This window comes from Suillus fuscotomentosus (genome assembly GCF_016647785.1).
Source record: "Suillus fuscotomentosus strain FC203 chromosome Unknown F5891scaffold_81, whole genome shotgun sequence".
In the NCBI taxonomy this organism is placed as follows: Eukaryota; Fungi; Basidiomycota; class Agaricomycetes; order Boletales; family Suillaceae; genus Suillus; species Suillus fuscotomentosus.
The window spans coordinates 176,430-201,237 of record NW_024539593.1 but is presented as its reverse complement, the minus strand read 5'-3'; the positions used below and the strand labels follow the sequence as shown (position 1 = coordinate 201,237).

The 24,808-nt window shown below is 48.4% G+C and overlaps 5 protein-coding genes across 5 annotated transcripts; 2 read left to right on the top strand and 3 right to left on the bottom strand.

Moving 5' to 3' along the window:
* Positions 1-1,670: 1,670 nt before the first annotated feature.
* F5891DRAFT_731118 (uncharacterized protein) lies at positions 1,671-2,373 on the bottom strand. Its single transcript, XM_041373006.1, has one exon. It carries the CDS (start codon positions 2,192-2,194, stop codon positions 1,730-1,732), a length of 465 nt encoding a protein of 154 aa, XP_041219961.1. The 5' UTR covers positions 2,195-2,373; the 3' UTR covers positions 1,671-1,729.
* Positions 2,374-6,942: 4,569 nt separating this feature from the next.
* On the top strand, positions 6,943-9,533 carry F5891DRAFT_1063127 (uncharacterized protein). Its single transcript, XM_041362991.1, has 7 exons — positions 6,943-7,080; positions 7,137-7,386; positions 7,438-7,937; positions 7,990-8,152; positions 8,199-8,400; positions 8,455-9,161; positions 9,209-9,533. Exons 1-7 carry the CDS (start codon positions 7,013-7,015, stop codon positions 9,392-9,394), a joined length of 2,076 nt encoding a protein of 691 aa, XP_041219960.1. The 5' UTR covers positions 6,943-7,012; the 3' UTR covers positions 9,395-9,533.
* Positions 9,534-10,419: 886 nt separating this feature from the next.
* On the top strand, positions 10,420-12,231 carry F5891DRAFT_1063124 (uncharacterized protein). The gene is made up of 8 exons (XM_041362990.1): positions 10,420-10,516; positions 10,569-10,991; positions 11,051-11,309; positions 11,363-11,448; positions 11,496-11,554; positions 11,605-11,611; positions 11,665-11,697; positions 11,756-12,231. Exons 2-8 carry the CDS (start codon positions 10,823-10,825, stop codon positions 12,130-12,132), a joined length of 990 nt encoding a protein of 329 aa, XP_041219959.1. The 5' UTR covers positions 10,420-10,516; positions 10,569-10,822; the 3' UTR covers positions 12,133-12,231.
* A 224-nt stretch (positions 12,232-12,455) lies between these two features.
* Positions 12,456-14,200, bottom strand: F5891DRAFT_1063120 (uncharacterized protein). Its single transcript, XM_041362989.1, has 4 exons — positions 14,135-14,200; positions 13,616-14,078; positions 13,109-13,556; positions 12,456-13,054 (listed from the first exon to the last, which is right to left on the bottom strand). The coding sequence occupies exons 1-4, from the start codon at positions 14,145-14,147 to the stop codon at positions 12,866-12,868; spliced, it is 1,113 nt and encodes a 370-aa protein (XP_041219958.1). The 5' UTR covers positions 14,148-14,200; the 3' UTR covers positions 12,456-12,865.
* An 888-nt stretch (positions 14,201-15,088) lies between these two features.
* Positions 15,089-16,582, bottom strand: F5891DRAFT_985121 (uncharacterized protein; the record flags this gene model as incomplete). Its single annotated transcript, XM_041377541.1, has 6 exons — positions 15,089-15,309; positions 15,345-15,861; positions 15,911-16,088; positions 16,136-16,156; positions 16,220-16,296; positions 16,349-16,582. 6 exons carry the CDS (start codon positions 16,580-16,582, stop codon positions 15,089-15,091), a joined length of 1,248 nt encoding a protein of 415 aa, XP_041219957.1.
* Positions 16,583-24,808: the final 8,226 nt, after the last annotated feature.

Below are 24,808 nucleotides of genomic sequence, written 5' to 3'. Positions count from 1 at the left end.
GGCAGCACGGGGGAACGTGCGGACGGAGGGACAGCAGACAACGGACGAGTGTGAGTCAAAGTCTTACTAGTAGTTCGGACGGTACTAATAGCAGCGGGTACGTTCGCGTCGGCAAGCTAACAAAATAGGTTAGTCGCTGGTGCCAATAAAAAAATTGAAAATGAAAGGAAATTATATTAGTACTCACGGAGGTGCCAAGGGATCTAGAAGGGGGGCTAACCGGCTTAATAAGGTTTGCCGCCAATCTTTGTGGTTGAACCGAAGTAGATTGTGATCGACCTTGAGGGCGCGTGACGTCAAGGTGCTAAAGAAGACCAACGTGTCAACGGCATTCGAAGAACGGAGATGAAGTGGATTTGGCGCAAGGCGGGAGTAATAGACTCGTGTGTCGACACTGAGGCAGAACGTGTGGGATTAAAAAAGACAGCTTACCTTGATAGCCGGAGCGATTGAGCTGGTGGACGTAAACGCGCTTGAAGAGGAGTTGGTGAAGCGAGTTGCATCCGTATGATTACTGCTACTGCTTGAGCTGGAGCCAGGTTTCGAAGGAGGAGGAGATATTTGAGTTTGAGTGAAGTGAGGTTGAGAAGCCGCCGGGGGATATGAAGAGACCTGATTTGCTTGTTGCGGGGGGTGGGTTGCGAATTTTGAGGGGTGCCTGGGTGCCATAGGGGAGAGGTGATCGTTGCGATCTTGTCGTGTGGAAACAGCACGGATTAGGTGTGCGTCGGGGTCTGTGAGACGGATGAATACACGATAATATGATTAAAGAAAGGACACACCGGCGAGTTTTACTTGAGGTAATAAACCGGGACCTGTGTACTTGCGGCGACCGACAGGTAATAGTAAGGGGGGCGGCTTTGGAGGTTCTGGTATCTTGTCGGGCAAAGGTTGATGGGGAGGTTCTGGTGAAGGTTCTGGTGGAGGTTCTGCCAGCACCTTCCAAGGATCCCATTCATCCTGTGGTGGCATTGTACAAGAATCCATTAGAGAAGAGGAGGTCGCGAATCTAGCAAAGAGAGGTGGTAGTGAAGGAGGAGGAGAATCGAGTGGAACGGGTTTTGACGGTGCCGGATGTTCTACATCAGCGTGCTTCCTAAACTTGCGCAACAAACCGGCCATTGCGAGGTGATGGAAGTACCAGTACAAGAAAAACAACGAGCGTGGTTTTAGTTAATAATAATATTAAAAGGAAAAGGTTTTTGAACGTGCCGAGTTAGAGAAACGACACAAGGAATAGCACTCATCTTAGTCACGTGATTATCCGTTTTAAATCCACAAGATCGTCAATCCAATTACCTCACTCTATTCCGCATCTTCTCTTCCCGGTCAAGCCGGTCATTCAAGAATTAACCAGGCAAATCGGTCAAGGACGTCCGACTCCAAGTTAACTGTCAAATGAATGTACAAACATTCTCCCGACATGGAATATAATATAAAATATTCAAATTCAAAAATGAAGGAGTCTTACGAACTCATCTCGAACTCGATCACATCATCTTCTATTCGAAAATCCCATTTTAGACCGACCCTTGGACTTTTCTCGTACTGGCAGGAATTCATTACCCTCACTCTCTCGATATCCGGACGAAATCTAATACTCCTTCAGTAACCAACTTGTCCGTGTTCCTAATAAACGCTGTGCATCCCCGTAATACATCATGGTAACAAATTTAGAAATCATTTCAAGCGGCACTTTGATCATCATACCACCGCATCCCTCGCATCATCATGTTTCCGGGAACAGCCCACAGCGTCCCTCAATCATACCATCATGATCCAACTTTATCATCAGTGAACACGAGATAGGAAACAGAAATGCCCACCGAGGAGGGGAAGCGAGCGAGCCCGAATCCGAGTCTATCACGTCGCAATGACGAGCTCTTTCTGCTATTACTAATATTACCATCCGTATGGCGTACGGACAGCGCCAAGAATCCAATATAAGAGTTTGGATTCTCTTCGCGATACATTGCGGATGCGATATCGACCCGTGAGTGAATCGACTGGTTGTACGACTGCTAATAGTCAAAGCGTTGCGTACCGGTCTTCCTACGATATCATATAGCCGGAACCCCCTAACGTGTTGATGGACTTGGGTGATGTTCCATGCAAGGACCCGAGTAAGGACTGCAATGCAGAACCTTGCGCCCAGGTATATATATCCAGCATCAAAGTTCAAACAGGCGTTCATCGATGCATCATTTACCAAGAGATACGCTCTTCCTCACCCCCACCATGACGCAAGACTATCAAGAAACAGAACCACTTGCTCGAGCTTAATTAAATTAATGTTGGTATCCCCGAATGGTACCACAATGAGTCAACAAACGTCCCGGACCCAAATTCGGAGTCAACATCGAACAAAAAGCTATGCTGATGCCGATACCAGTTGCGCCTTCCATTCTCTCTGCCTTCTCTAATAATAGTGATTCGCAGTGCCATGGTACCGGCGCGTTCTTGTTCGCGTTCTAGATTAATGCTATCGGATGACCTCGTTGGCGGATGGGGATGAGGATCGGTACCAGTACTACTAGTCTTCACGGGCATTCATGCCCGGAACTATAGTAGTATACACTAGCGTAGCCACTGGCAGTTCGCCGTGCTCGTATTCGCGAGCCCCAGTGCATGCAATGGAGCTCTACATATTGGATGTGGTGGTTTCGTATCAGTCCATACCGGCACCGGCATCAATCACGCCTTTTGCCAGAATGTGCCCTTGGATGCAGGGCAAAAATAGCGTAGGATACAGGGCAACAGGACTCTGGGATAGGCGAATCGTGTAAACGTCACGGATGACGAGCTTGGGAGACCAATAGACGAGCTCGGCAATGTCATTCAAGTTTGTTGTATTCGAGTTCTCAAAAGTTGATGCGCGCTAGTAAGAAGACGAAATCTTTGGTAATCGCTTCATGTCAGTAACCGCGGACTGAGAGTTTGGAAGAACGGTGGTGACGGTACAATAAGGTAGCGCCAGTGGATCACCACGTCCGACAGTTGCAACCATCCGTTTGAGTCGACTCGTGTGTCAAAGGTAAAGTCATCCTGCGACAGAAAGGGTATCAATCAGCCTCCCTTTCGCTATGGCATATCCTGTCGCGATATAAGAATAGACATTCTATCCGAAAATTTACCTACAACAAACGCACGTCCTGAACCAGATAAGTTCTCAGAGAACTTGGACCCTGGGCTCAACTGCCAGTGAAGTTTGGCCCTGATTGGCATAAGCCTCTCATCCTAACAGATACAAACAACGCCTTCGAAAATCTATTTGCAGGTGCCGCCATCTAGTCCTCGGGAGTCGGCTTGGAAGACAGGATAAGATCAGATGACGGAGCTTCCTTGTCGCACTGATCAATTTCACACATCAAGCGACAACAACACAAAAGAAATACAAACGCACTTTCCCAGGTCCGCCGACATGCGTCCGTATCGTGACTCGAACTGCGGCTAGCACGATACAAACATCTTACGTCCACCGACTTACAAATAACATTCCCTGACACCCGTGCGCTCCGTCTTTTGCAAGGAACGTTCGCCGCTGCGAAAAGGCACGCCTCGAGGACTCACGGCTGCTGATTCTCTTCCGACTTAAACCCACTTGTATAGGTTCCAATCTACTTAAGTATGTATTGTGATCGTCCATGTGATGCGCGTAAGGGGTATCCCTTACCTCATTCCGCACCGCGCCTCATCCTCCCGGACGCTCCACCACTCCGCGTTTGGCATCACACTTGCATCATGGCGACGTCACGGCCACCCAACTATCTCCCAACAAATCGGTCAACTCAATGCGGAGAAGCCCAGAGTCTGATTGAAGAAGTCTCGATGATGGCGGATACATACCATCTTCGCTCGAGAAGTTTTATCCATCCATCAGACCCGCCGACATATGTATATATATATGTTATTTGTCAAATCGGAGGTTTGCGAAAATGATAGATATGGGTATTCTCGTCAGCGTACATAATCATTCTACCAATTCGACAATTTGAACAAGTTCGGAATAATGTAATTTAGCTATCGATGATGATTAACTGGCCCCTTCCAAGCTGTGTTTGATCATCACTCCGGAACAACTCCAATTCCTCCGTTCCTGTCCCTCCAAGCCCCACCCAAAAGGCAGTTGCCGCCGCCATCATCACCATGAAGTAATTGTCTGATAGGAACATTCGATAATGTATCCAAGGGCATCGATAAACCATACTCTCAAATGAAACGTCTCGCAATATGGGCTTACGACGCGATGGCGGGGCATTCGTTCATTATCGCGTTAATGGTTGACTTACAATTACGCTATACTGAGTAGACGATCAACGATCTTCGCGACGCAACAAGGGCACCTACGTACGCATCGTCAAGACGTCTTACACATCGAAGCTTCATCTCGAGCTCGATCATATGATTCCTTCCCGGGATCGATGCGCGTTTGTATCATCATCGAGCGTCTTCTGCCCGAAGAAACCCTCTTTTGGATGCTTTGGGCTCGAGTTGAGCTTGGACGGTATGGCCACTTGGTGGTCTGGAACACCGGAACATCCTTCTCCGCCTTCATTGAAATGGGCCTCTTCTCTGGTACCTAAGTTTATGGGGAAGATCAAGGGATTGTACCTGGTCGAGTTTGGGTACTTGATGTCTATGCCTTAACGTTTATCCTGATAACCTTTCAGATCTAATGCGGACGCCGTCCTTTGTACAGTATCAGGTGCGATATTCCGCCTTCGCACAAGCATCTGGTGAGCACGCAATCTAATCAAGTTAGACAATATTGAACAGGGGATCGTCCGGACGAATAGGAATGCTCGAATTACTGGTTTATTGTTTCCGTTTTATTGATTGGGCTTCGATACCAACATGGGAAGTCTTTGGAGCCTGGGCTGTCGGACCTTGTTTTGATGACCTCCTTGTTCTACGGGCTCACGAGAGACATGCATGTGCATCGTTATCATGTGCTCGCAAAACGCACGGTACCTAACCACATAGTCACCTGAACATACAGCTGCCCACCTTGGAAGACAAGGACATTCTTCTCCATCCTCGTTGATCGCAATTGAGGTTTCTTCAGTCGATGCTTCTGCTTCTGCTTCGGATGAAAGTCTTATGTAGTACCTGGTCAGGTTTGGACGCAGCATGTCCAAGTATTAGATCTAACTGATAGCCTTTCAGATCAACTGCGGATGCCGTCCTAAATGCAAGGTCGGGATAACATAAAGAATGGAATTAATTAGCTTCGCCAGTACTTACTTGTCGATATCCCGCCTTCGCGCACGAAATCTAATCGAACTCGAGGCCTCGAGGGATCATCCCGATGAATGATAACATTCCATTTAATTGCTCGTTTCTTTGATCGCTGTACACCACACTTCGATACTAATTCGCAGCCCATGCTATCGGGTCGTTTCACATGTTCGGCATGCCCGAGAAACGTCTACGTCCATGTGCATCGTCACAATCATAAGCACCGACACATACGGAACAAATGCAGAGTCACCTACCAAGGGTACATATCATTGCATGGCTTCGATAATTCCTGGGCATCCATCGCCGTAAGTTTCTTCCAAGTTTCGGTCTCAGTCCCCCATGGCCAGGTTTGGATGCACGATATCCAAGCGCAAGCAATGGACTACTTATCCTAATAGCCTTTCAGATCTATTGCGGATGCTGTCATGTATACTTGGCTGGGTTCACCTAAGGGATGTAATTAATTAGCTTTAGTGTCGATATCCCGCCTTCGCGCACGAAATCTGACTGAGCTTGATAATAGCAGAGTAATCATCATGATGAGTGACCTATTATTGATTGCTCACCTATGTACTTCGATAATAACACAAGAAGTTCTCCCCAGCTATCATTCCAAGAAATTTACGCCCACGTGCATATGCATTGTCACAATCACGCGCACACACCGAAACACGCGTAACAAGCGCATAGTCAGCTCGCTTAGAAAGGTAGGTGAACCGCTACTCACAAAGAGACCCCGTTTCTGAAACGTTCTGTATGTACCATCATTTCCGGGCGCGCTGATCAGCTTACCAATGATGAAACGGTCATCTGCATGATCATAACCCTGTGAAACAAGATAGGAAACGCGACATCGCTATGTAACTGCAAGAAGAGGGACTACCCGAGCTTACCGCATCTTTGTCCAATCACCATTACGATCGGTTTTATCCTCGCATGCGCATATGGCTGATCACGCCTTCTTCCGATAATATAATAGGATTTTAAATCAAAGTTCTCTTCGCGATGCGGATAGACGTTGCGTCTTGGATCGACTCGCCGTTTATGCGGAAGAGATACCTCGATGGGCGTCGGGGAATCGGCCTCGTATGCATAATGGGCGTATTGATTTGATCTGCGAGTAACGTTGCAGTTCACCGCGATCGTGATTCTAGAATTGATGATGATGGGCTGCTTGAAGCTGGGCGATGGTTTCATATCAAGATCGGTATCAGCTGAGACTTGAGCTTTGCACGTGGTGAGAATGTGGGCGGATCGTTGTTTGCTTGTGTGCCACGGATGCAGAGCATCTTTAGATGAGCGCGATGGGTGTACTTGATGGTAGTAAGGAAGATTCAACAGTATCGGCGTATCAGATCGCAGTAGGATGACGGGAAGCAGTCGCATGCACACTGATCGAGTGATTCCATGAACCGAGGATTTGGAAGAACGGTGACAATCTGAGAGTCCGAGTTGAATGATAGAAGGTGAGGTGACGACTCACTGGGAAACACCAATCAGCCTCTTCCATCTTCCTTTTGTGATGTATCTGTTATGATTTGTGGAAGTTTTAAGTTGCAGGTTACTTAACACCTCGGCCAATCACAAAAGATGCATATGCATGCCACCAGCCAGTTTTAGTAGTAACGATGTCGGAAAAATTATGATTGACTTGGGTTGACCTAACATGAGTTTGGCCCTGATTGGCAAAGGCCTCTCATCCTAACACATACAAACAACGCCTTCAAAATTTGAAAGTAAGGATCTGCCACGCCAGGCGCTCCAAATCTAGATGGCAACATCACTCGGGAAACGCAGGCAAAGAGAAGAAGACGCACAAGCCCCATCACAATCACACGGGTAAGTCAATACGTTCACATCAAACACCAAAACAACGTAACATCGCGCTTCATCAGGTCCACACTATTCGTATCCAACCTCCCCTATGATGCAACATCCACCGACCTACAAACAACATTCTCAGATTTAGCACCCGTGCGATATGCTTTTGTCGTAACCAATAATGGAACTGGGGAGTCCAAGGGTTTTGGTTATGTATCTTTTTCTATCAAGGAGGATGCGCAGACTGCTTTTGATACCGTGTCGACTGAGGGGATCAAGATCAATGGGAGGAAGTTGAGGGTCAAGTGGGCGGATAAGAAGATGGTGGGTTTTGTTGTCGTTTATTCGTGGACGGGTTTCTTATGGGTGGTATAGGACAAGGGCAAATTCGAAAGCTCGAAGGAGCGCGTTGGAAAGGAGAAGAAGCGAGAAGTGCCAAAGCAGGTAGTGATAAAACAAGAGGCGAAAAAACACCAGCAAGAAGTGAAAAAGCAGGTGGTGGTAAAACAGGAGGCGAAAAAACACCAACAAGAAGTACAAAAGCAGGAGGACAAGGCGAAGCCTGAAGATGCCGATGAGAGTGACGCCGAATCAGATGATGTCGATGAGGATGATGTCAAGATGGTCGACGTTGAAGATAGTGAAGCTGAGCTGAGTGATGCTGAAGACGAAGAGGAGCAGTTAGGTCTTCATGAGGACGAGCACAGCGACAAGGACGAAGACGAAGACATCGAAGACGACGACGATAAAGAAGCCATAAGTGCCGAAAATCAACGACGTCCCGTGAAACCTCAGCTACCTCAAACGGACACAGGTACCACACTCTTCATCCGCAATATCCCTTTTATTGCTACAGAAGATGAACTACGGGTACTGTACGTGTACCTTCTCCCACCACCCCGTGTGTGCTCACTCTTCATGATGTAGATTCCGCACATTTGGGCCTCTACGGTATGCTCGAATTACCGTCGAACCAGGCACCGAACGTTCACGAGGCACTGGTTTCGTTTGCTTCTGGAATAAAGAGGTCGCCGACAAGGTGATCGAGCAAAGCGAAATCTTGCGCGCCGAAACCATGGGCCCGCAACAAGTACGTCTCACTCTCCAAAGTACGATGTGTCTCTGACACCTCTCAGCCAACAAAAAACCCATTTACCCTGCCATCAATATTAACGCCTGACCCATCTGCGGGTGTAGCCAAAAGTCTTGTACTTCATGGTCGCACTTTGGATGTTGTGAGAGCTGTCACGCGGGATCAAGCAGGTAAGCTGAAGGATGAAGGCGAGAAAAGACGAGAAAAGGCAGACAAGAGAAATCTTTACTTGTTGCGTGAGGGAGGTAAGGTTGATTTTGTTATCATCCCTGTTATCTTTGTAAATCAGAATTCTCCAGTCATCTTGCCTAATACGCCAGCGGCCAGCACCATACCACCTGTTGAACTGGAGAAGCGGACTAATTCATTCACTGCTCGCCGTACCATGTTGCGGACAAATCCTTCCTTATACGTATCGAAGACCCGACTCAGCGTTCGCCAGATACCCCTATTCGTTACTGAGCGGACTCTTAAACGCCTCGCTCTCCACGCCCTTCGTACATTCCAAGATGAAGTCAAAAAAGGAGAACGCCACGGTTTGACGCCCGAGGAGCTAGAAGAGGTCACCAAGGAATCCGATGAACCAGGCGACTCCAGCACGAGGCCGAAGGTTGGGAAACGATTGCAGGGAAGCAGAGTCAAGCAAGCCAAAATCGTGCGGCAACATGAACGGGTAGATCCTGTCACAGGAAAAGGCCGCAGCAAAGGTTATGGATTCATCGAGATGCCGCGGCATGCGGATGCGCTACGCGTTCTTCGGTGGGCCAACAACAATCCTGCTGTGGCACCACTTCTGAGCACCTGGTGGAAAGAAGAGCTTGGAGATCTCATCAAGCTGGAGAAGGGGAAGAAGGATCCTGATGAAGCTAGACTGAAGCGGATAAAGGATGAGCTAGAAGGCCAAGTGAAAATGCCCAAGGGTACGCTTGTAGTGGAATTCTCCATAGAAAACGTGCAGGTCGTCCAGCGAAGAGCGAATCAGAACAAGGAAAAACCGACAGTAAATGTATGTATGATTTCCGTCTATGATCACTATTTCTGACTCAGATTTAGACGCGAGTCACAAAAGACCACGGTGAGATATCTCAAGAACCACCTATGAAGAAACGACGCGTTGCGGCTGATGAAACACCAGCAAAGCCTGTGAAAGAAGAACATGCTAATGGTGGTCAGGGCATTGGCGCAGTTATTGGCAGAAAGAGGAAGGAGCGTAAAGCTGCCAAGAAGAGCGCAAAGTAGCCCTGAGTCAAGTGCTGTCTTGTTTTGTTCTTTACCTTTGGTCGTATCATATACCGCTCAAATGGACCACAGTTTCAAAGATATCGACTTTCATTGGCTGACTGACTAGAGACAGAATTTCTATATTTATATTCTGCAACATTTAAACAACGGAGACAGCTGTTACAGCTGATTCGCAAAAACAAGTTAAACTCGCGTCATCAAAGCATCCGAAGCAGAACCCCATAAGCATTAGGCTTGCGCTGACGCTCGTTGGTATACACTGACCTCAGCCTGCCGCCACACCAGCCATGCACACTCACTCTCCCTTCTAGATTTCGTATACCTGTTTTCACCAATGCGGACGCTTCGTTGCAATTTCCTCGGTGTTAAGACGACACTTGTATAGTACAGCTGACTCGGACTGCCAGCATTGCATCTCAAAATACAAACGATGGGCATCGCGGCAAGCATCGCAACTTCAGTATCGATGACATCACCTTTCTCACTGCTATCCTCCGCCGAAATCCCACCATGTACTGGATGAGCTACAACGCGGTGCGTATTTGTACATACACTTCTTTGCACCCTGCATACTAGCAGGCTACATCACAGCCAGAAGGGTATCTCCGCTCGGGCTCTGGAATGACTCGGAGATGAAGAACGACAGTGCCATCTTCATGAACCATATTGCCGAGATGGCTTCGAACCCTGGAATGCCGATGTTCGGTGACGAAGCTGCGAAAGATCAAAGGATCAATGCGTGGAACAAGGTTTGCTTCATTTACTGCCTAGTACCAGTCGAAGTGTACCGTTTCTTCTCAGTGACCTTATAGAGTGATTTATCGTGCTAGTCGTGGGGAAGTCAAGGTATTTGGGCTCGGAGACATGCATCGACATTTACAACAGAGACGGTCTCCTACTGAGGTATTTCTGTGTTGAGGGATTCAGAAGGTGAGGCCATTATTGAAAGCAAGTCCATCTAAAGACTATGTAGTTCAAGTCGCTCACGTGCTTACGGGGTCCTACTTCGGTCACATCCGAGACGCAAAAGTCTCCGCATAATTTTGCAATCAATGATGCTCTAGTACGAGCTGTTCTGGACTCCTGGGGAATAGTACTAGTGTACGAGAATAGGCCTAGGTACGGGTGCGGATAGCCGATAAGGTCTGTTTGAAGTGTTAATGTTTTCTAGCTGATTGGATATGAAACAACCCTTTCTACACGCCGTCATCGTCATCCTCCTCCACTCGTCACTCATCGATCATCACCAACTAGAGACTAAACATCAGTATGAGACTCGCTGCGTTTTTATCATTAGGAGATAGTTGTTGCTAGACGTATCTGTGACAGCGGGTTTCCAGCGTCTGAACTTGCGCAACCTGAATTTCTCACAGGTGACAGTAAGCAATACCATTTGACAGGAGCAGCATAATCCCAAAAGCTTGCATGATCCGTTATCGATATTTATTAATCAAACCACATGGGCCAAGTTATCAAAAGCTACATATTGAGAACCAAGGCCGTAGGAGAATAAGGTCTTACCACCGAACATCTATTCGCTGCACACCGCAACTCACTGTACTTATGTCTGACTCTAACGTATGGTTGATCACAGGTGAATATCCTCATTTCCTATGGTGCGCATCAAGCAGTAGCTTACGTCGATCATTATAGGTACATCATCAGGCTTTGGTCGCCGTTTAGTATCAATCGTTCTAGAACGCGGTGATCGCGTAGTCGCGACGGCCCGATCTCTCCAGAAAATTCAAGATTTTCCCCAATCTCCAAACCTACACCTCCTAGAGCTCGATGTGACTGCTGGAACGACTGCCATCAAGGAACGCGTAGATGAGGCGGCTAAGGTATGGGGCAGGATTGATGTGTTGGTGAACAATGCGGGTATTGGATTGCCAGGAATCCTCGAGGAATGCGGGTAGGACACAGACGTGTTTATTTCCCGTGCCTAATGCATGTCATCGGTTTCAGGGTGGATAGGCTGCAAAGACAATTCCGCCCTAATGTCTTCGGTGTGCTGGATGTCACGAATGCAGCATTGCCATACATGCGTGAAAGTAAGTTTCTGGAGATATGCATGTAACACACGCTTTGAGCTCTGCAGGGAAAAGTGGTACAGTAGTTATCATCGGGAGCCGTAGCGCCTGGAGGCCTGAAATTAGGGTGAGTGGCGTTGTCTATCGTTGATAGTGGCTGAACAATGTCTATTTCAGGGAATTGGTGAGTAATGCCTTTTAAGCTTTTCCCTGGGTGACCAACACTACGGCTGGCAGGCTCTTATGCCTCATCAAAGGCAGCTGTGCATGGTAAGTCGCGTTGGACCCATACACGTTACATCGTCCATGAACTGAAAAATACTTGCAGTAATGGGCGAAACACTTGCCGTGGAACTCGCATCGTTCAACATACGCGTCCTGATCGTCGCGCCTGGCGCCTTCCGCACAGAAAACATATACAGCAATAAATTTGACACGACGCATCCTATTCCTGATTATGATGAAACACGAGCTAAAGCACTGCTGAGGTATGAGACTGTCCCTGGCAAGCAGCCAGGAGACCCCGCGAAGGCGATGAAAATCGTCGTAGACGTCGTAAGAGGAGAAGGCGTTGCAGTTGGGAGGGAGTGGCCATTGTATCTTGTCTTGGGGGAGGATGCAGAGCAAGATGTCAGAAATAAATGTATGAAGGTGTTGAAGCACCTTGATGAATGGCAAGACGTAATCCGGGACGTGAATCTATAAACTGACAACTATGTAGCATTAGAGATATATGATGTAAATTTATTGCTCTTTTCGGGTCTTGAGCTTGAGGAGGCTTTATAAAAGGCGCATCATCATAAACCTGGTTCCACGCTTCATTTCCTCCTCGTGTATTAGGAACTCATGAACGACTGCAGTCTTCCTTCTCTATGACCTGGCTAGGTATTAGGAACTAGATTTTACGGACTACGCCAGACTATACTCGGATATGTCGGGGAAAACGTCAGCGATTCACTCTGTCATGCAGCTCGCGAGCACGCTCCCTATACGCATCATGACTACTTTAATTGATGAAATAAGTGTGAGCCATCTACTGATCGACCGCGATGCGAATATTCGGTTGCGTATATGCTGTAAAAAATGCATGACATACAATCGTGGTGTTTGATGTATTATCAATATGGTCATGTCAGGAGCTGGCCAGCGACGTTTTTTGCCTGGTGTGATCTCTGCACCACAACGAGATATCAGGATTGCAGCCGCCCATGACGTATGACAAATAAAACGCCTCCTATATTCATATTGCCCCCAATTTTGCAGTCCATGGTTGTTCAAATTAATCTGACATTAGGTGATGTCGTACCATTCGCTGCATCACGGGTCGGCAAGAACCCTCAGCTCTGTCTCAAAGGACAGACTCGGAGACCCCTATGGGCCATTGGCCCAAAGCAGGTCTCCAACGGGATCGTCTGGTGATTAGCCAAGCAAAGGGAACTTATGAAATCCTCTGCCTCTTCGAAAATCTCCCAACCTCTATGTCGCCCACCGTACGATCCAAGTGGTCGAATACAGACCCTAAAGCGTGAGCTAGGTCAGGATGACAGGGGCCGGATGCTATGCTCATCATGGCGTCAAATTTTCGTCTCAGTCCAGCAAGCTGGTCTGGCGAGAAATAAACCTCAGGCTATAACAGAAGTGAATCATTAGAGAATGAACACCAAACGCTATCTTGACGTACGATGCCTGGAGGTGGTCCTCCGTTCCCCTGTGGCTGCTCTAACATGGGTCCCACGCCATCTTCTTCTGGGCCCACGTCATCCCTTGGCATTATTTGAGGCATCTCAGTAATTCCGACTGGTACTGTCATCGGCGCTGTTGTGAACAAAGGCTGTTTCGGAATTGGCTTTGGTGTGGTCTCCATCTTGAATTCTCCCGACTGCGACTTGCGAAACGACGCAGGGAAACTTGGGTGCGCTTCAGCATGTGTCATACGAATACGAAGAAGAAGCTCGTTATCGTCCATCGTTGTTATACGTAGCCAGCCACCACAATGATAACGAGTGATGCGAGAACGTGACTTGGCGCGATCGGCATCTTGGTTTCGCGACTTTGATTGCTCTCCTTCAAGCTGGGCACAGAAGTATGTGACGACCGTCGACTTTCCACCGCGCTTTGTTTTCTTTTGACTGTATGAAAGACGTCTTGTAAGAACTGCTCCAGTGCATGCATGACGTAGACAACGCACTTCCAGTGATATTCCGATGCTTCTGCCAGGAAATCTCTAATCTTGTTCGTCCTATTATACAAATGTTCCCCAGCTGCAAACATCCCCGGCGGTAGATTCACCATAGTGTCAAAGTCGAATGGGCGGCCTTTGTTCAATGTGACGAGTTTCAAGAAGTCATCCAAGCTCATCGCCGCGGTGGCAATCTGCCCACATCCAGATGAATCAACAGTGGCAGCGGACTTCCGTGCTACTTGTTTGTCCATACAGCCGATGCATACTTTGAGGTGGCCTGTACCAGTACGTCGGGGTGGGTATGAGTCGACGGGACCCATATAGGCACAGCGAGTGCATTTCTGAAGTATGGTTGAAGAGGCGGATGAGGAAGGACCCGGAGCCATCTCTGTTGGGATCTCGAATGTAGTAGGAGCCATTGAAGAGGGTGTCGGTGTGGATGACAAGCCCAGCACAGGAGCGGGAGAACCTGCGAAGTCGCCCTATAAATTGGGAATAAAATTGCTCAAATGCATCTGCCCATACCTTTTGCTTCCATCTTATACTATCTCGGAAGATCTTAACGCAGTCCGTGATATTCTTGAATTACGGTGGTAAGGTTTCTGTCAGGTTTCTGTGGGTGCACTTCGCGACAATCCCACAGATCACGTGCACATCTCAATATGGGAAAATATGACGGACTCTTTGTATTTCATCATATGATCACACACCATGTAACCTTAGGATCTCATGAAATCAACAACTTTGAGAGCTGGGACGAAGTAACGGAGCCCAGGGATTAAGACCTGAAGGATCAACTTATCGAGACCTGGTTTAAACTGCGCCACGTTCGCGAGCCCCCCGGGCGATGTAATCTTTCCCTCGTGACAATCACATCACTGTCACTCTGCACCAACGCGCGCTCTCATGCATGCCGACTGTCCTTCTTTTGTACAACATCGTCTCTCTGTCAGCCCGCAGATGCAGCTGGTTGCTGCCCACCAAAAGAATCTGTGAAATTGAAATTGTTCACTTTGATCACGACAATTGTTTTCTCTCGCATTCCTGCTAGGCAACATGATCATGGCAGTCTGATGAGCACAATACTCAAATCAGAAATTGTTTACGCACTTTGGGGTCCCCCTTGTTTGATGTTGCACTCACGGGGCCTATTAGCTCAAACGTTTCGGAGGACATTGATACGCTTTGCTTCAAGAGAGCATCAATGCCTTCCAAACATATTTATGGCTGAGAACACTTCATGTTGGGAGTCCTTGTACTCTTAAATCATAGCTGAGACGAACCTTCGGCCGCCCTCAGTTGTGGACATACGTAAAATATAACCGATAACACCTAATAGGGGAGCGCCTGTGTGCACTTTACCACCCACTAGAAATGCTGATTTGAAGATGACATAGAAGGCTGGTTGAGAACGGCAGGGCCTGAGCTCGGGCGATCACCCTGGAAATGCACATATGCAAGAAAGCACTCGTCACTTTGTCAATGGGTTAGACAGGTGTCTTGATCGTACAGCGCGCTTGCCTTTGAGTATTCATGGTGCCCGAGTTCCGATATTCTGCAAAACGCCTGAAATAACGCTGGCACCACAAATGGAACCCTGCACTCCCTCTCTACTTCACTGAGCATACGCTCAGCACGGAGACGTTGTGTCCTTTCCTGCTGCAACTCGATTTCAAGCAGTATCAGTCGCGCCTCCATATCTACAAGAAATCAAATGAGTCAGCTACGTGCATACCGAACTGCTGGTGTACGAGACCATGGGGTGAAGGCGTTGTTTCTTCACTCTTTGGTTGGGGAACACCAAGACGCATAAGATCTTCCGATATCCCTTTCTCAGAATGTTTTAAGGTGGTTAGCTGACCGCGGACCTTCGAAAGCTCAAGCGATAGCCTATTGATAGCCTCTCTATCTCTTGGTGGGCGGGGACCGCTAGGGGTGGAGCTGTTGCTTATGCCGGGTGATCCTGGAAGGGGTCTGATGTGATATGGAGGGATGCGTAATGGCTGTTGAGGGGTGATTGTGAGCCCCGCGCGGGATGTCGGGTATCTGGACCGATGAGTTTTGTCGCCCACTTGAGTGGGTTGGTATTCCTCAGTTGAAAGGCCGTTTAGAGTATGATTCCCCTCCGCTGTACTGTTCTGAATGGGGAGGTGCTGCTCGGTTCGAATTCTCTTCAATAAAGGATTCGAGGAGGGCTCATTATTACCATCTGACCCAAAAGGTGGTGATGAAACACCTTGCTCATTGACGAACTTGGAAATGTTTAGTGTATAGGAATGGCAGATATATCACAGTACTCACATCGAATCGAGATCTCTTCCTTTGAACTACTTCCGTGGTGAATTGTGAATCAGAACGGTCTGATGTAGAAGATAACGGTGGACTCATTCCTTCTGTCCACGGCAGCTCTATTGTATGTTTCGGTCCCAACGGTGACAAATTTGTTCCGCGTGTTCCCGTAAAATCAATGGACGGTAGTCTATGATGGACCTTCAATACATGTCGTTTGTATGAGGACACTCTCACATTTCAACAGCCACCGATTCGCTTTACAGATGAGATCGCGTCTGAGTTTTATTCATGTACATGTGCTTCTGTAAAAGTGCTTACATAGAGAGCTCCTCTTTGACCGCGTTCAGCTCTGGATTCCCCTTGGAAATGGTCACCCATCTTGGGTACAAAGTGCCCTAAGAGCGGATCGACCGTAGTTCACGGTACAAGACAATACTTGAGACATACCTCAACCACAGGGACTGACGCATGAGTGGGGTGAGGCCATGCCAATAAAAACGCAGCACCTTCCTGATGGATGTTTTCGCCTTTTGGACGATGTGCTCTAAGAACATTGAGATCTGCTAGAAGGACATGAAGGGCCTCCGTTTTATTCGTCATCCCAGATATCAGTCGCGCGCCCTTAGCTCCGCCGTACTTGAGCGTAACTTGAATGGTCTCGTAGTTCTTGAAGGAATTCATGAAGGAGATGATAAATGACAATTATCACGGGAGTTCAGACGCTTCAAGTTTGCTGGTTGCTGCCGCACGTGAGCAGGCGGATGTTATATAAGCAAATTAAAATACACCAAGTAAGATAGGCGTCACTCTTTTCCAACACGTCTTACATAATCGTAACGCCGCGTACGCGCCAATTCCCGACGACTGCCAACCAATCCTATTCGTTGATCGCATGTGAACTCATTTCCTCCTCGCAATGATTACCCCTACTGTGCGGTGTAAGCCAGACGACCGGTACTAAATGCCTTTCGTCTCTCACTATGAATTGTTTAGCGCATAGCAGTAGTCCAGACCATCTCGCATACTGTAATTGAGAAGCCGAGACGTAATATACATGATAAGTCTGAAGCACACCAGTTGGCCAGACGAAAAACACAGTCAAAATCTCTGTATCCCAATTGAAAGGTAAAGAAACAATCAAGACAAAAGAGGACTTGAACACATACTTTAAAGGTCGGAGACACCAAGCCGAAACAGACATAACGTACAAGCGAAAACTCATCATTTGAACCAGGGAAAAGAATCAGACCATACCCTGGGTCTTTAAAATCGAGCACTCCTTTGCTTCTTCATTCAGGGAAGGCACCATGTCAGTCATCGGCCAACTGCATGTCCTGCACGCCGAACTCGCCACCTGTCATATCCCATATATTCACGCTTCTCTTCCGGACTTCGGACCCTGAGATCCGGTCCGGTCCGATGTATAGATCCGCTTCCGATCCGATTTACGATAAGCTTTCTAATTCATTTCCTGTTTCATATAACGTTAAACACAGCCTATTCGGTATTTCCTCTTCCCGGTGTTTCGGTTATGCTTATTACCGGTATGATTACTGATCCGTTAACCTATGTCTCATTTCCGACTCGCGTTTGATAACCTTTGCACATGCTTCGTACATAGCCTCGGACCCTTGCTTACTGATACTTCCGTTATCCTCATAGTATATAAACTCGTGTATATGTCCTGTAGTACCTCAGTTCGAATATCATCTTAGTTTGTCCTCTTTCTGTCCTCCGGACTTGAGTTCTCCTTACTCTTGTCACTCTCCGAGACTTCGGATAGATTCCGATAGTCTATATCCTCGGCTCTACCTTCGGGTAGTCTTTACTCTGTTAGTTTCTAGTTCGGATACGTCCGGATTAGCCTTATACGCGTTTCCGATATCCGGAAGACTTCCGGATATACTACGAGACCCGTCCGGACCTTCGGACGCGTTATCGTTAGTACTTTGAAATAAGGGACAGTACTTGGGAAAGGGGCACAGCGTACGAGCTGAGGCCGAAGTCCTTCGGATCCGATCTTACGAGAGTACGACCTTAACAGTATATTCGAACTCACACCTTTCCAAGTACACTTACTCATATCATGGCTCCTACTAAAGTAAACCAAGCCGCTTTGCACGCTGTCGGACTTTCGTCCACCCGACGCGATCCGACATCCGTAGTTAACGCCTTCACCAGTTTCTCTCAGCGCCGTGTATCACGCGGTCCTGCTCAAAGTATTTCGCAACTCATGAATCGTCCGCATCCGGAAACCCCTATGCGCACTCCTGCCGGAGGTGATCCGGATGACGAAGGACCTCCGGACGATGAAGATACTCCTGGTGGAAACCCTCCGGATGACTTCGGAGGTGATCCGGATGATGAACCGGATGACAACGATGATGAATTTGACGGGTTAAACCCACAAGACCGTGTCATGCTTCGGCTTTCTCAAGCCATCGACAATCTCGCACGCAACAATCGTCGTCCGACCTCGTCCGAAGATTCTAAAGTCAAGATCCGTGAGCCCGATACTTTCGATGGCACTGAGCCTCGGAAGCTTCGTGCATTCTTCGTCCAATGCGAGCTCCACTTCCAAAGCAAACCCAAAGCCTTCCGTTCCGGACGGGCAAAAGTCAACTTCGCCCAATCCTACCTTAAGGGTATGGCACTCGAGTGGTTCGAACTGGATCTCCTAGCCGACGAGGACGATGATCGTCCGGATTGGATGGATGATTACTCCGCGTTCATGCTTGAACTCCAAACCAATTTCGGACCGCACGATCCGTCCGGAGATGCGGAAATGCAATTGGAGCAACTTCATATGCGTGACGGACAACGCATTAATAAATATGTTGTTGAATTTCAGCGTCTTGCTTCACAAGTCCGTGGCTGGGGTGACGGTGCCCTAAGACGCCAATTCTATAACGGACTTCCGGCTCGTATCAAAGACGAAATCAGTCGCATGGGTAAACCTTCCACCCTTTCCGAATACAAGATCCTTGCCCAGACTATCGACGCTCGATACTGGGAACGGAAGGGAGAAGTCGCCCGCGAAACTAAACCCACCACCTCCATTCCTCCTAAGCAAACCACGTCCAATCGGACGAATTCCAACTCGTCCGGACCTTCGAGGTACAAATCCGACAAACCCGCTACTTCCGCATCATCCTCCGTTTCTAAACCTCCGGACCTTACCTCCAAGTTAGGAAAGGACGGGAAGCTCACGTCCGAAGAACGTAAGAGACGGATGGATAACAAACTCTGTCTATTCTGCGGTGGACCCGGCCATTCGGCTCAGGAATGCACCAAGTCTACTTCGCGCGCTGCCAAAGGCCGCGCTGCAGTAGTAACTCCGGAAGACAAACCGGAGGCTTCGGATGAAGCAAAAAAATAGTCCGCAACCCTCCCGACTCCGCACGGGATGAGGGTTGCGTTGACTCTACCCGTGCAACGGAGCTACGTCTCAATGCTGTTTCTCTTTCCGATCCGAACTCTCTTTGTCCATACGTTTCTATTCCTACTTTTCCTGATATTTCTGATTTTCCTTCACTAATTGATTGTGGTTCCTCTCACTGTTTTATAGACTCTGATTTCATCCGAAAAAATAAAATTCCTACATATCCGATATCTCCGCTTTCTCTCCGTTTGTTTGATGGTACTTGTAATAATATGATTTCCGAAGCTATAGATTTGCCTATCTGTTTTCCGTCCGGTGTAGTTACCTCCGATACGTTTTACGTTACTCCGTTGGATTCTTCTTGTTTTATCGTTCTTGGATATAGCTGGCTCACCCTACACAATCCGTTGATTGACTGGGTTTCGGGCAGCATCGATTTCCGAACGACTTCTCATGGAATGCCTTCGACACCTCCGACGTCGCTTCCGTCTCCGGATCCGCATCCTCCGATGGAAGATTTACCTCCTCCGACTACATCCGGAACCTCCGCTGATAAAACCATCCCCAACATTTCCTTGATCAATGCGGTTGCCTTTTGCCGGGCCTGCAAATTGGAAGGATCGGAACAGTTCAGCATCTACCTTCGTCCGACCGGTGTAGACCTCCGGTCCGCTTCCCTTTCATCCGATTCTCCGGACCTGTCCGGAATTCCTCCGGAATATCACGAATTCTCGGATGTGTTCGATAAGGGCAAAGCTAGCCAACTTCCTCCTCATCGTCCCTATGATCTCAAAATCGAGTTAGAGGAAGGAACTAGTCCGCCCCTCGGAACCATTTATTCTCTATCTGCAGTTGAGCTTGCAGCCCTCCGGAAGTTTCTTGATGAAAATATTTCCTCCGGACTCCTCCGTTCCTCATCCTCTTCTCACGGAGCTCCTGTCCTGTTTGTCAAGAAAAAGGATGGCTCCCTTCGCCTCTGTGTAGATTTCCGTGGACTTAACCAGATTACCAAGAAAGACCGATATCCGTTACCTCTCATTACCGACCTCCTAGACTCTCCGAGCCGCGCTAAAGTCTATACCAAAATCGACCTCCGATCCGCTTATCATCTCGTCCGGATAGCGGACGGAGACGAATGGAAGACCGCGTTCCGAACGCGTTATGGCTCATATGAATGGTTGGTAATGCCGGAAGGTCTCACTAACGCTCCGGCTGCATTCCAACGCTTTGTCAATAGCGTGTTTGCTGATATGCTGGATGTATGCGTTATCGTATATCTGGACGACATCCTCATCTATTCCCAAGACCTTGCATCCCATAAGGAACATGTCCGAGAAGTCCTTCTCCGTCTCCGAAAACATCGACTCTATGCTAAACCCGAAAAATGCGCGTTCCATACCACATCCGTTGAATACCTTGGTTACATCCTATCTCCGGACGGCTTGACCATGTCGTCCGAGAAGATCCAGTCCATCGTTGACTGGCCGGAACCTCGGAAAGTTAAGGATATTCAATCCTTCCTCGGATTCGCAAATTTCTATCGTCGATTCATTTTCAATTACTCGGACATCGTAGTTCCGCTCACCCGTCTTACCCGCAAGGGGGTTACTTGGGATTTTTCCGATGATTGTCGGAAGTCTTTTGAAACACTCAAGAAAGCTTTCACGTCCGCTCCGGTGCTTACGCACTGGATTCCGAATGTTCCGATAGTCGTAGAAACCGACGCCTCTGACTACGCTATAGCCGGAATACTTTCCATAGTATGTCCGGACTCAGAGCTTCGTCCGGTGGCATTTTATTCTCGGACGCTTACCGCTCCGGAACTCAACTACGACACTCACGATAAGGAACTTCTAGCCATCCATGAAGCTTTTCGGACGTGGCGACATTACCTTGAAGGCTCTGCCGAGCCGATAGACGTTGTCACGGACCATAAGAACCTTGAGTATTTCTCTACCACAAAACTCCTCTCTCGCCGTCAGGCCCGCTGGTCGGAATTCCTCCATCAGTTTAACCTAGTCATCCGTTTCCGTCCCGGAAAACTCGGAGCTAAACCGGATTCCCTTACTAGACGCTGGGACGTCTATCCCAAAGAGGGGGATAAGGACTACGCTTGAGTTAACCCTCACAATTTCCGTCCGGTATTCACTTCGGAACAGTTAGCTTCGTCCCTCCGAGCCTCAACTCTAGTAACTCCGGTTCTTAGGGCAGCCGTTCTGATTGATATCGACCAGCTCCGGAAAGACATCCTGACCGCACTTCCTAATGACCCTATCGCATCCGAACATCTTCCGGAACCTTCGGATCCGAGATGGACGGTGGACGATAGTGGTTTCCTCCGCTGCGACAACCGTATATATGTTCCGGAATCTAATAATCTCCGTCTTCGCGTCCTCCAGAATACTCATGATCATCCGTTGTCCGGACACTTCGGACAGAACCGGACGCTAGATATCATCCGACGCGAGTACACTTGGCCAGGAATCCGTACCTATGTCAAAGACTACGTCAAGTCTTGTACTTCCTGCGGCCGAGCTAAGGTTCCGAGACACAAACCTTACGGATTGCTCAAGCAGTTACCCATACCGGAAAAGCCTTGGAATTCTATATCCATGGATTTCATCGAGCACCTTCCGGACTCATCCGGCTTTACAGCCATCCTCGTCGTAATCGACCGTCTATCCAAACAAGCTATATTCATCCCTACCCACGACACCATTACCTCTCCGGATCTCGCTCGTCTATTCGTCCTCCACGTGTTTTCCAAGCACGGAGTTCCATCCCATGTCACTTCGGACCGAGGAACAGAATTCGTATCGCATTTCTTCCGGTCCTTAGGAAAAGCATTAGATATGGTCCTTCACTTCACGTCCGGATATCATCCGGAAGGAGACGGACAAACCGAACGAGCGAACCAAACCCTTGAACAATACCTCCGGATATACTGCAACTATCAGCAGGATAACTGGTCGGAACTACTTCCCTTGGCAGAATTCGCTTATAACAACGCTCCGAGTGCTACTACCGGAGTATCACCCTTCTTCGCCAATAAGGGATATCATCCGAACCTATCCGTTCATCCGGAACGTGACCTCTCATCCGCCCGCGCACGAGACTATGCAGTAGACCTTGACGAACTCCATCAGTTCCTCCGAGAAGAAATGGCCCACGCACAAGAAAGATATCAAGGACCTGCGGACGCCAAACGGAAACCTGCTCCGGATATGAAAATCGGAGATCCGGTCTTCGTCAAAGCAAAATACTTCCGATCCACCCGTCCGTCCAAGAAACTCTCGGAAAAGAACTTAGGTCCGTTCGAAATCATAGCTCGTCCGGGTACGCATTCTTTCACCATCCGACTTCCGGATTCCATGCGCTCCGTACACCCAGTTTTCCATGTCTCGCAATTAGAACCAGCCACACTCAATACCATTCCTAATCGTATCCAATCGCCTCCACCTCCGGTCGAAGTCGACGGAGAACCCGAATATGAGATATCCGAAGTTTTGGACTCAAAATTAGACCGTCGGAGAAGACAATGTCAACTCCTATACCTCGTCCGATGGTCCGGATATGAAGGAACGGACGAGGAGACTTCATGGTTACTTGCTACGGAGCTCGGTAACGCATCCGAACTAGTTTCGGACTTCCACGCTGCATATCCGAACAAACCCGGTCCTATTCAACTTTGAAGTACATAGTGTGCATACGAAATACAAGTACATTTAGAGAAGAAGCATAAACGGACCAGAAATTCCTACATCTCCATAGACCCATCCGCCTCTCCGGATCCGCCTGCATCACTTCCGGACGCCCTTTCCATCACCTCATCTTCCTCCTCCGGACCCGGAGACGTCCGAAATCCCTTCCGAATATGTCCGAACAACATGGCTTGAAATTCCCTCTGTTGCTGAAGGAACAGCTCAATTCCGGAGCTCATCCGGTCCGCTGCAGCCCTGCTGCCTTCCGCCGCCTGAATACTTCTCTCCAAAAGGGTGTTAGTCCTAGCCAGCTCCGCCACTATACTGTTGGCTGCGGCCACCCAAGCCTGATCATCGTATTCCGTCTCCATCTCCTCCGGATCTTCAGGAGTCGGACTCTTCTGACGTTTCTTACCTTTACCTTTCGGAGATGGAGATCCGGCAGCATGCTTCCTCTTCTTGCCCTTGGGCACCTTGACAGTTCCGGGTCGTCCGGGGCACGTAGCCTTGTCCTTCCGGCAGATATCGCAAGACTTGACCTATCCGGACGTCAAAACACTCGGATCCGAAAAAAAAAACACGGATTAACTCACCAGAGCATTGCTCTCCGCATCCGTCCAAAGGCAAGTCCGGCCTCTGTCGCTGCAACGCTTGCAGGATCCGTCCTTGTCAGCGGAAATGGCACGAGACTTTTCATCCGTCAGGCAAAGCCATCATAACCATCCGAAACTCACCATTTCCTCTACTATCTCCCTGCGCCGTTTGTTTTCTGCCTCCACCCGAATTTCGGACTCTCGAATCCTCTTAAGATCCTCCTGAATCTTCCGTTCCTCTTCACGCTTCCGCTCCGCCTCCTGACGCTTCTGAATCTCCTCCTCCTCCTTCCGAGCCGCAGCTTCAGCGTCCGCTAGTTGCTGTTGAAGCTCCAGCAGTTTCTGCTTAGCAGTCTTCTGAGATCCGGAGGTGTTGCCAGACATTTTCGATAGAGCGTTATAGAGAGTAAAAAGTGGGAAAGGAAGAATCATCCTGGGACGTCCGCCCTTGAGTATACCTGTCCGATTCCGAACTCAGACGCTTCTCCATCATCTCGCGATAATCTCGTCCGGTCCGGACCGATGGTTCTTGTGCCTCTAGGGATCGGCCCTAAGGGGGGGATACTGTCATATCCCATATATTCACGCTTCTCTTCCGGACTTCGGACCCTGAGATCCGGTCCGGTCCGATGTATAGATCCGCTTCCGATCCGATTTACGATAAGCTTTCTAATTCATTTCCTGTTTCATATAACGTTAAACACAGCCTATTCGGTATTTCCTCTTCCCGGTGTTTCGGTTATGCTTATTACCGGTATGATTACTGATCCGTTAACCTATGTCTCATTTCCGACTCGCGTTTGATAACCTTTGCACATGCTTCATACATAGCCTCGGACCCTTGCTTACTGATACTTCCGTTATCCTCATAGTATATAAACTCGTGTATATGTCCTGTAGTACCTCAGTTCGAATATCATCTTAGTTTGTCCTCTTTCTGTCCTCCGGACTTGAGTTCTCCTTACTCTTGTCACTCTCCGAGACTTCGGATAGATTCCGATAGTCTATATCCTCGGCTCTACCTTCGGGTAGTCTTTACTCTGTTAGTTTCTAGTTCGGATACGTCCGGATTAGCCTTATACGCGTTTCCGATATCCGGAAGACTTCCGGATATACTACGAGACCCGTCCGGACCTTCGGACGCGTTATCGTTAGTACTTTGAAATAAGGGACAGTACTTGGGAAAGGGGCACAGCGTACGAGCTGAGGCCGAAGTCCTTCGGATCCGATC

Coding starts and splice junctions, on each gene's coding strand:
- F5891DRAFT_1063127 (XM_041362991.1), top strand. CDS start 7,013: ATGGCAACATCACTCGGGAAACGCAGGCAAAGAGAAGAAGACGCACAA. Junction 8,401..8,454: donor TTACTTGTTGCGTGAGGGAG/GTAAGGTTGATT, acceptor AGAATTCTCCAG/TCATCTTGCCTAATACGCCA. Junction 9,162..9,208: donor AGGAAAAACCGACAGTAAAT/GTATGTATGATT, acceptor ACTCAGATTTAG/ACGCGAGTCACAAAAGACCA.
- F5891DRAFT_1063120 (XM_041362989.1), bottom strand. Junction 13,557..13,615: donor GCATCGGAATATCACTGGAA/GTGCGTTGTCTA, acceptor TCTTTCATACAG/TCAAAAGAAAACAAAGCGCG. Junction 13,055..13,108: donor GAGGACCACCTCCAGGCATC/GTACGTCAAGAT, acceptor CTTCTGTTATAG/CCTGAGGTTTATTTCTCGCC.
- F5891DRAFT_1063124 (XM_041362990.1), top strand. CDS start 10,823: ATGATCCGTTATCGATATTTATTAATCAAACCACATGGGCCAAGTTAT. Junction 10,992..11,050: donor TAACGTATGGTTGATCACAG/GTGAATATCCTC, acceptor CGATCATTATAG/GTACATCATCAGGCTTTGGT. Junction 11,310..11,362: donor GGAATCCTCGAGGAATGCGG/GTAGGACACAGA, acceptor CATCGGTTTCAG/GGTGGATAGGCTGCAAAGAC.
- F5891DRAFT_731118 (XM_041373006.1), bottom strand. CDS start 2,194: ATGAACGCCTGTTTGAACTTTGATGCTGGATATATATACCTGGGCGCA.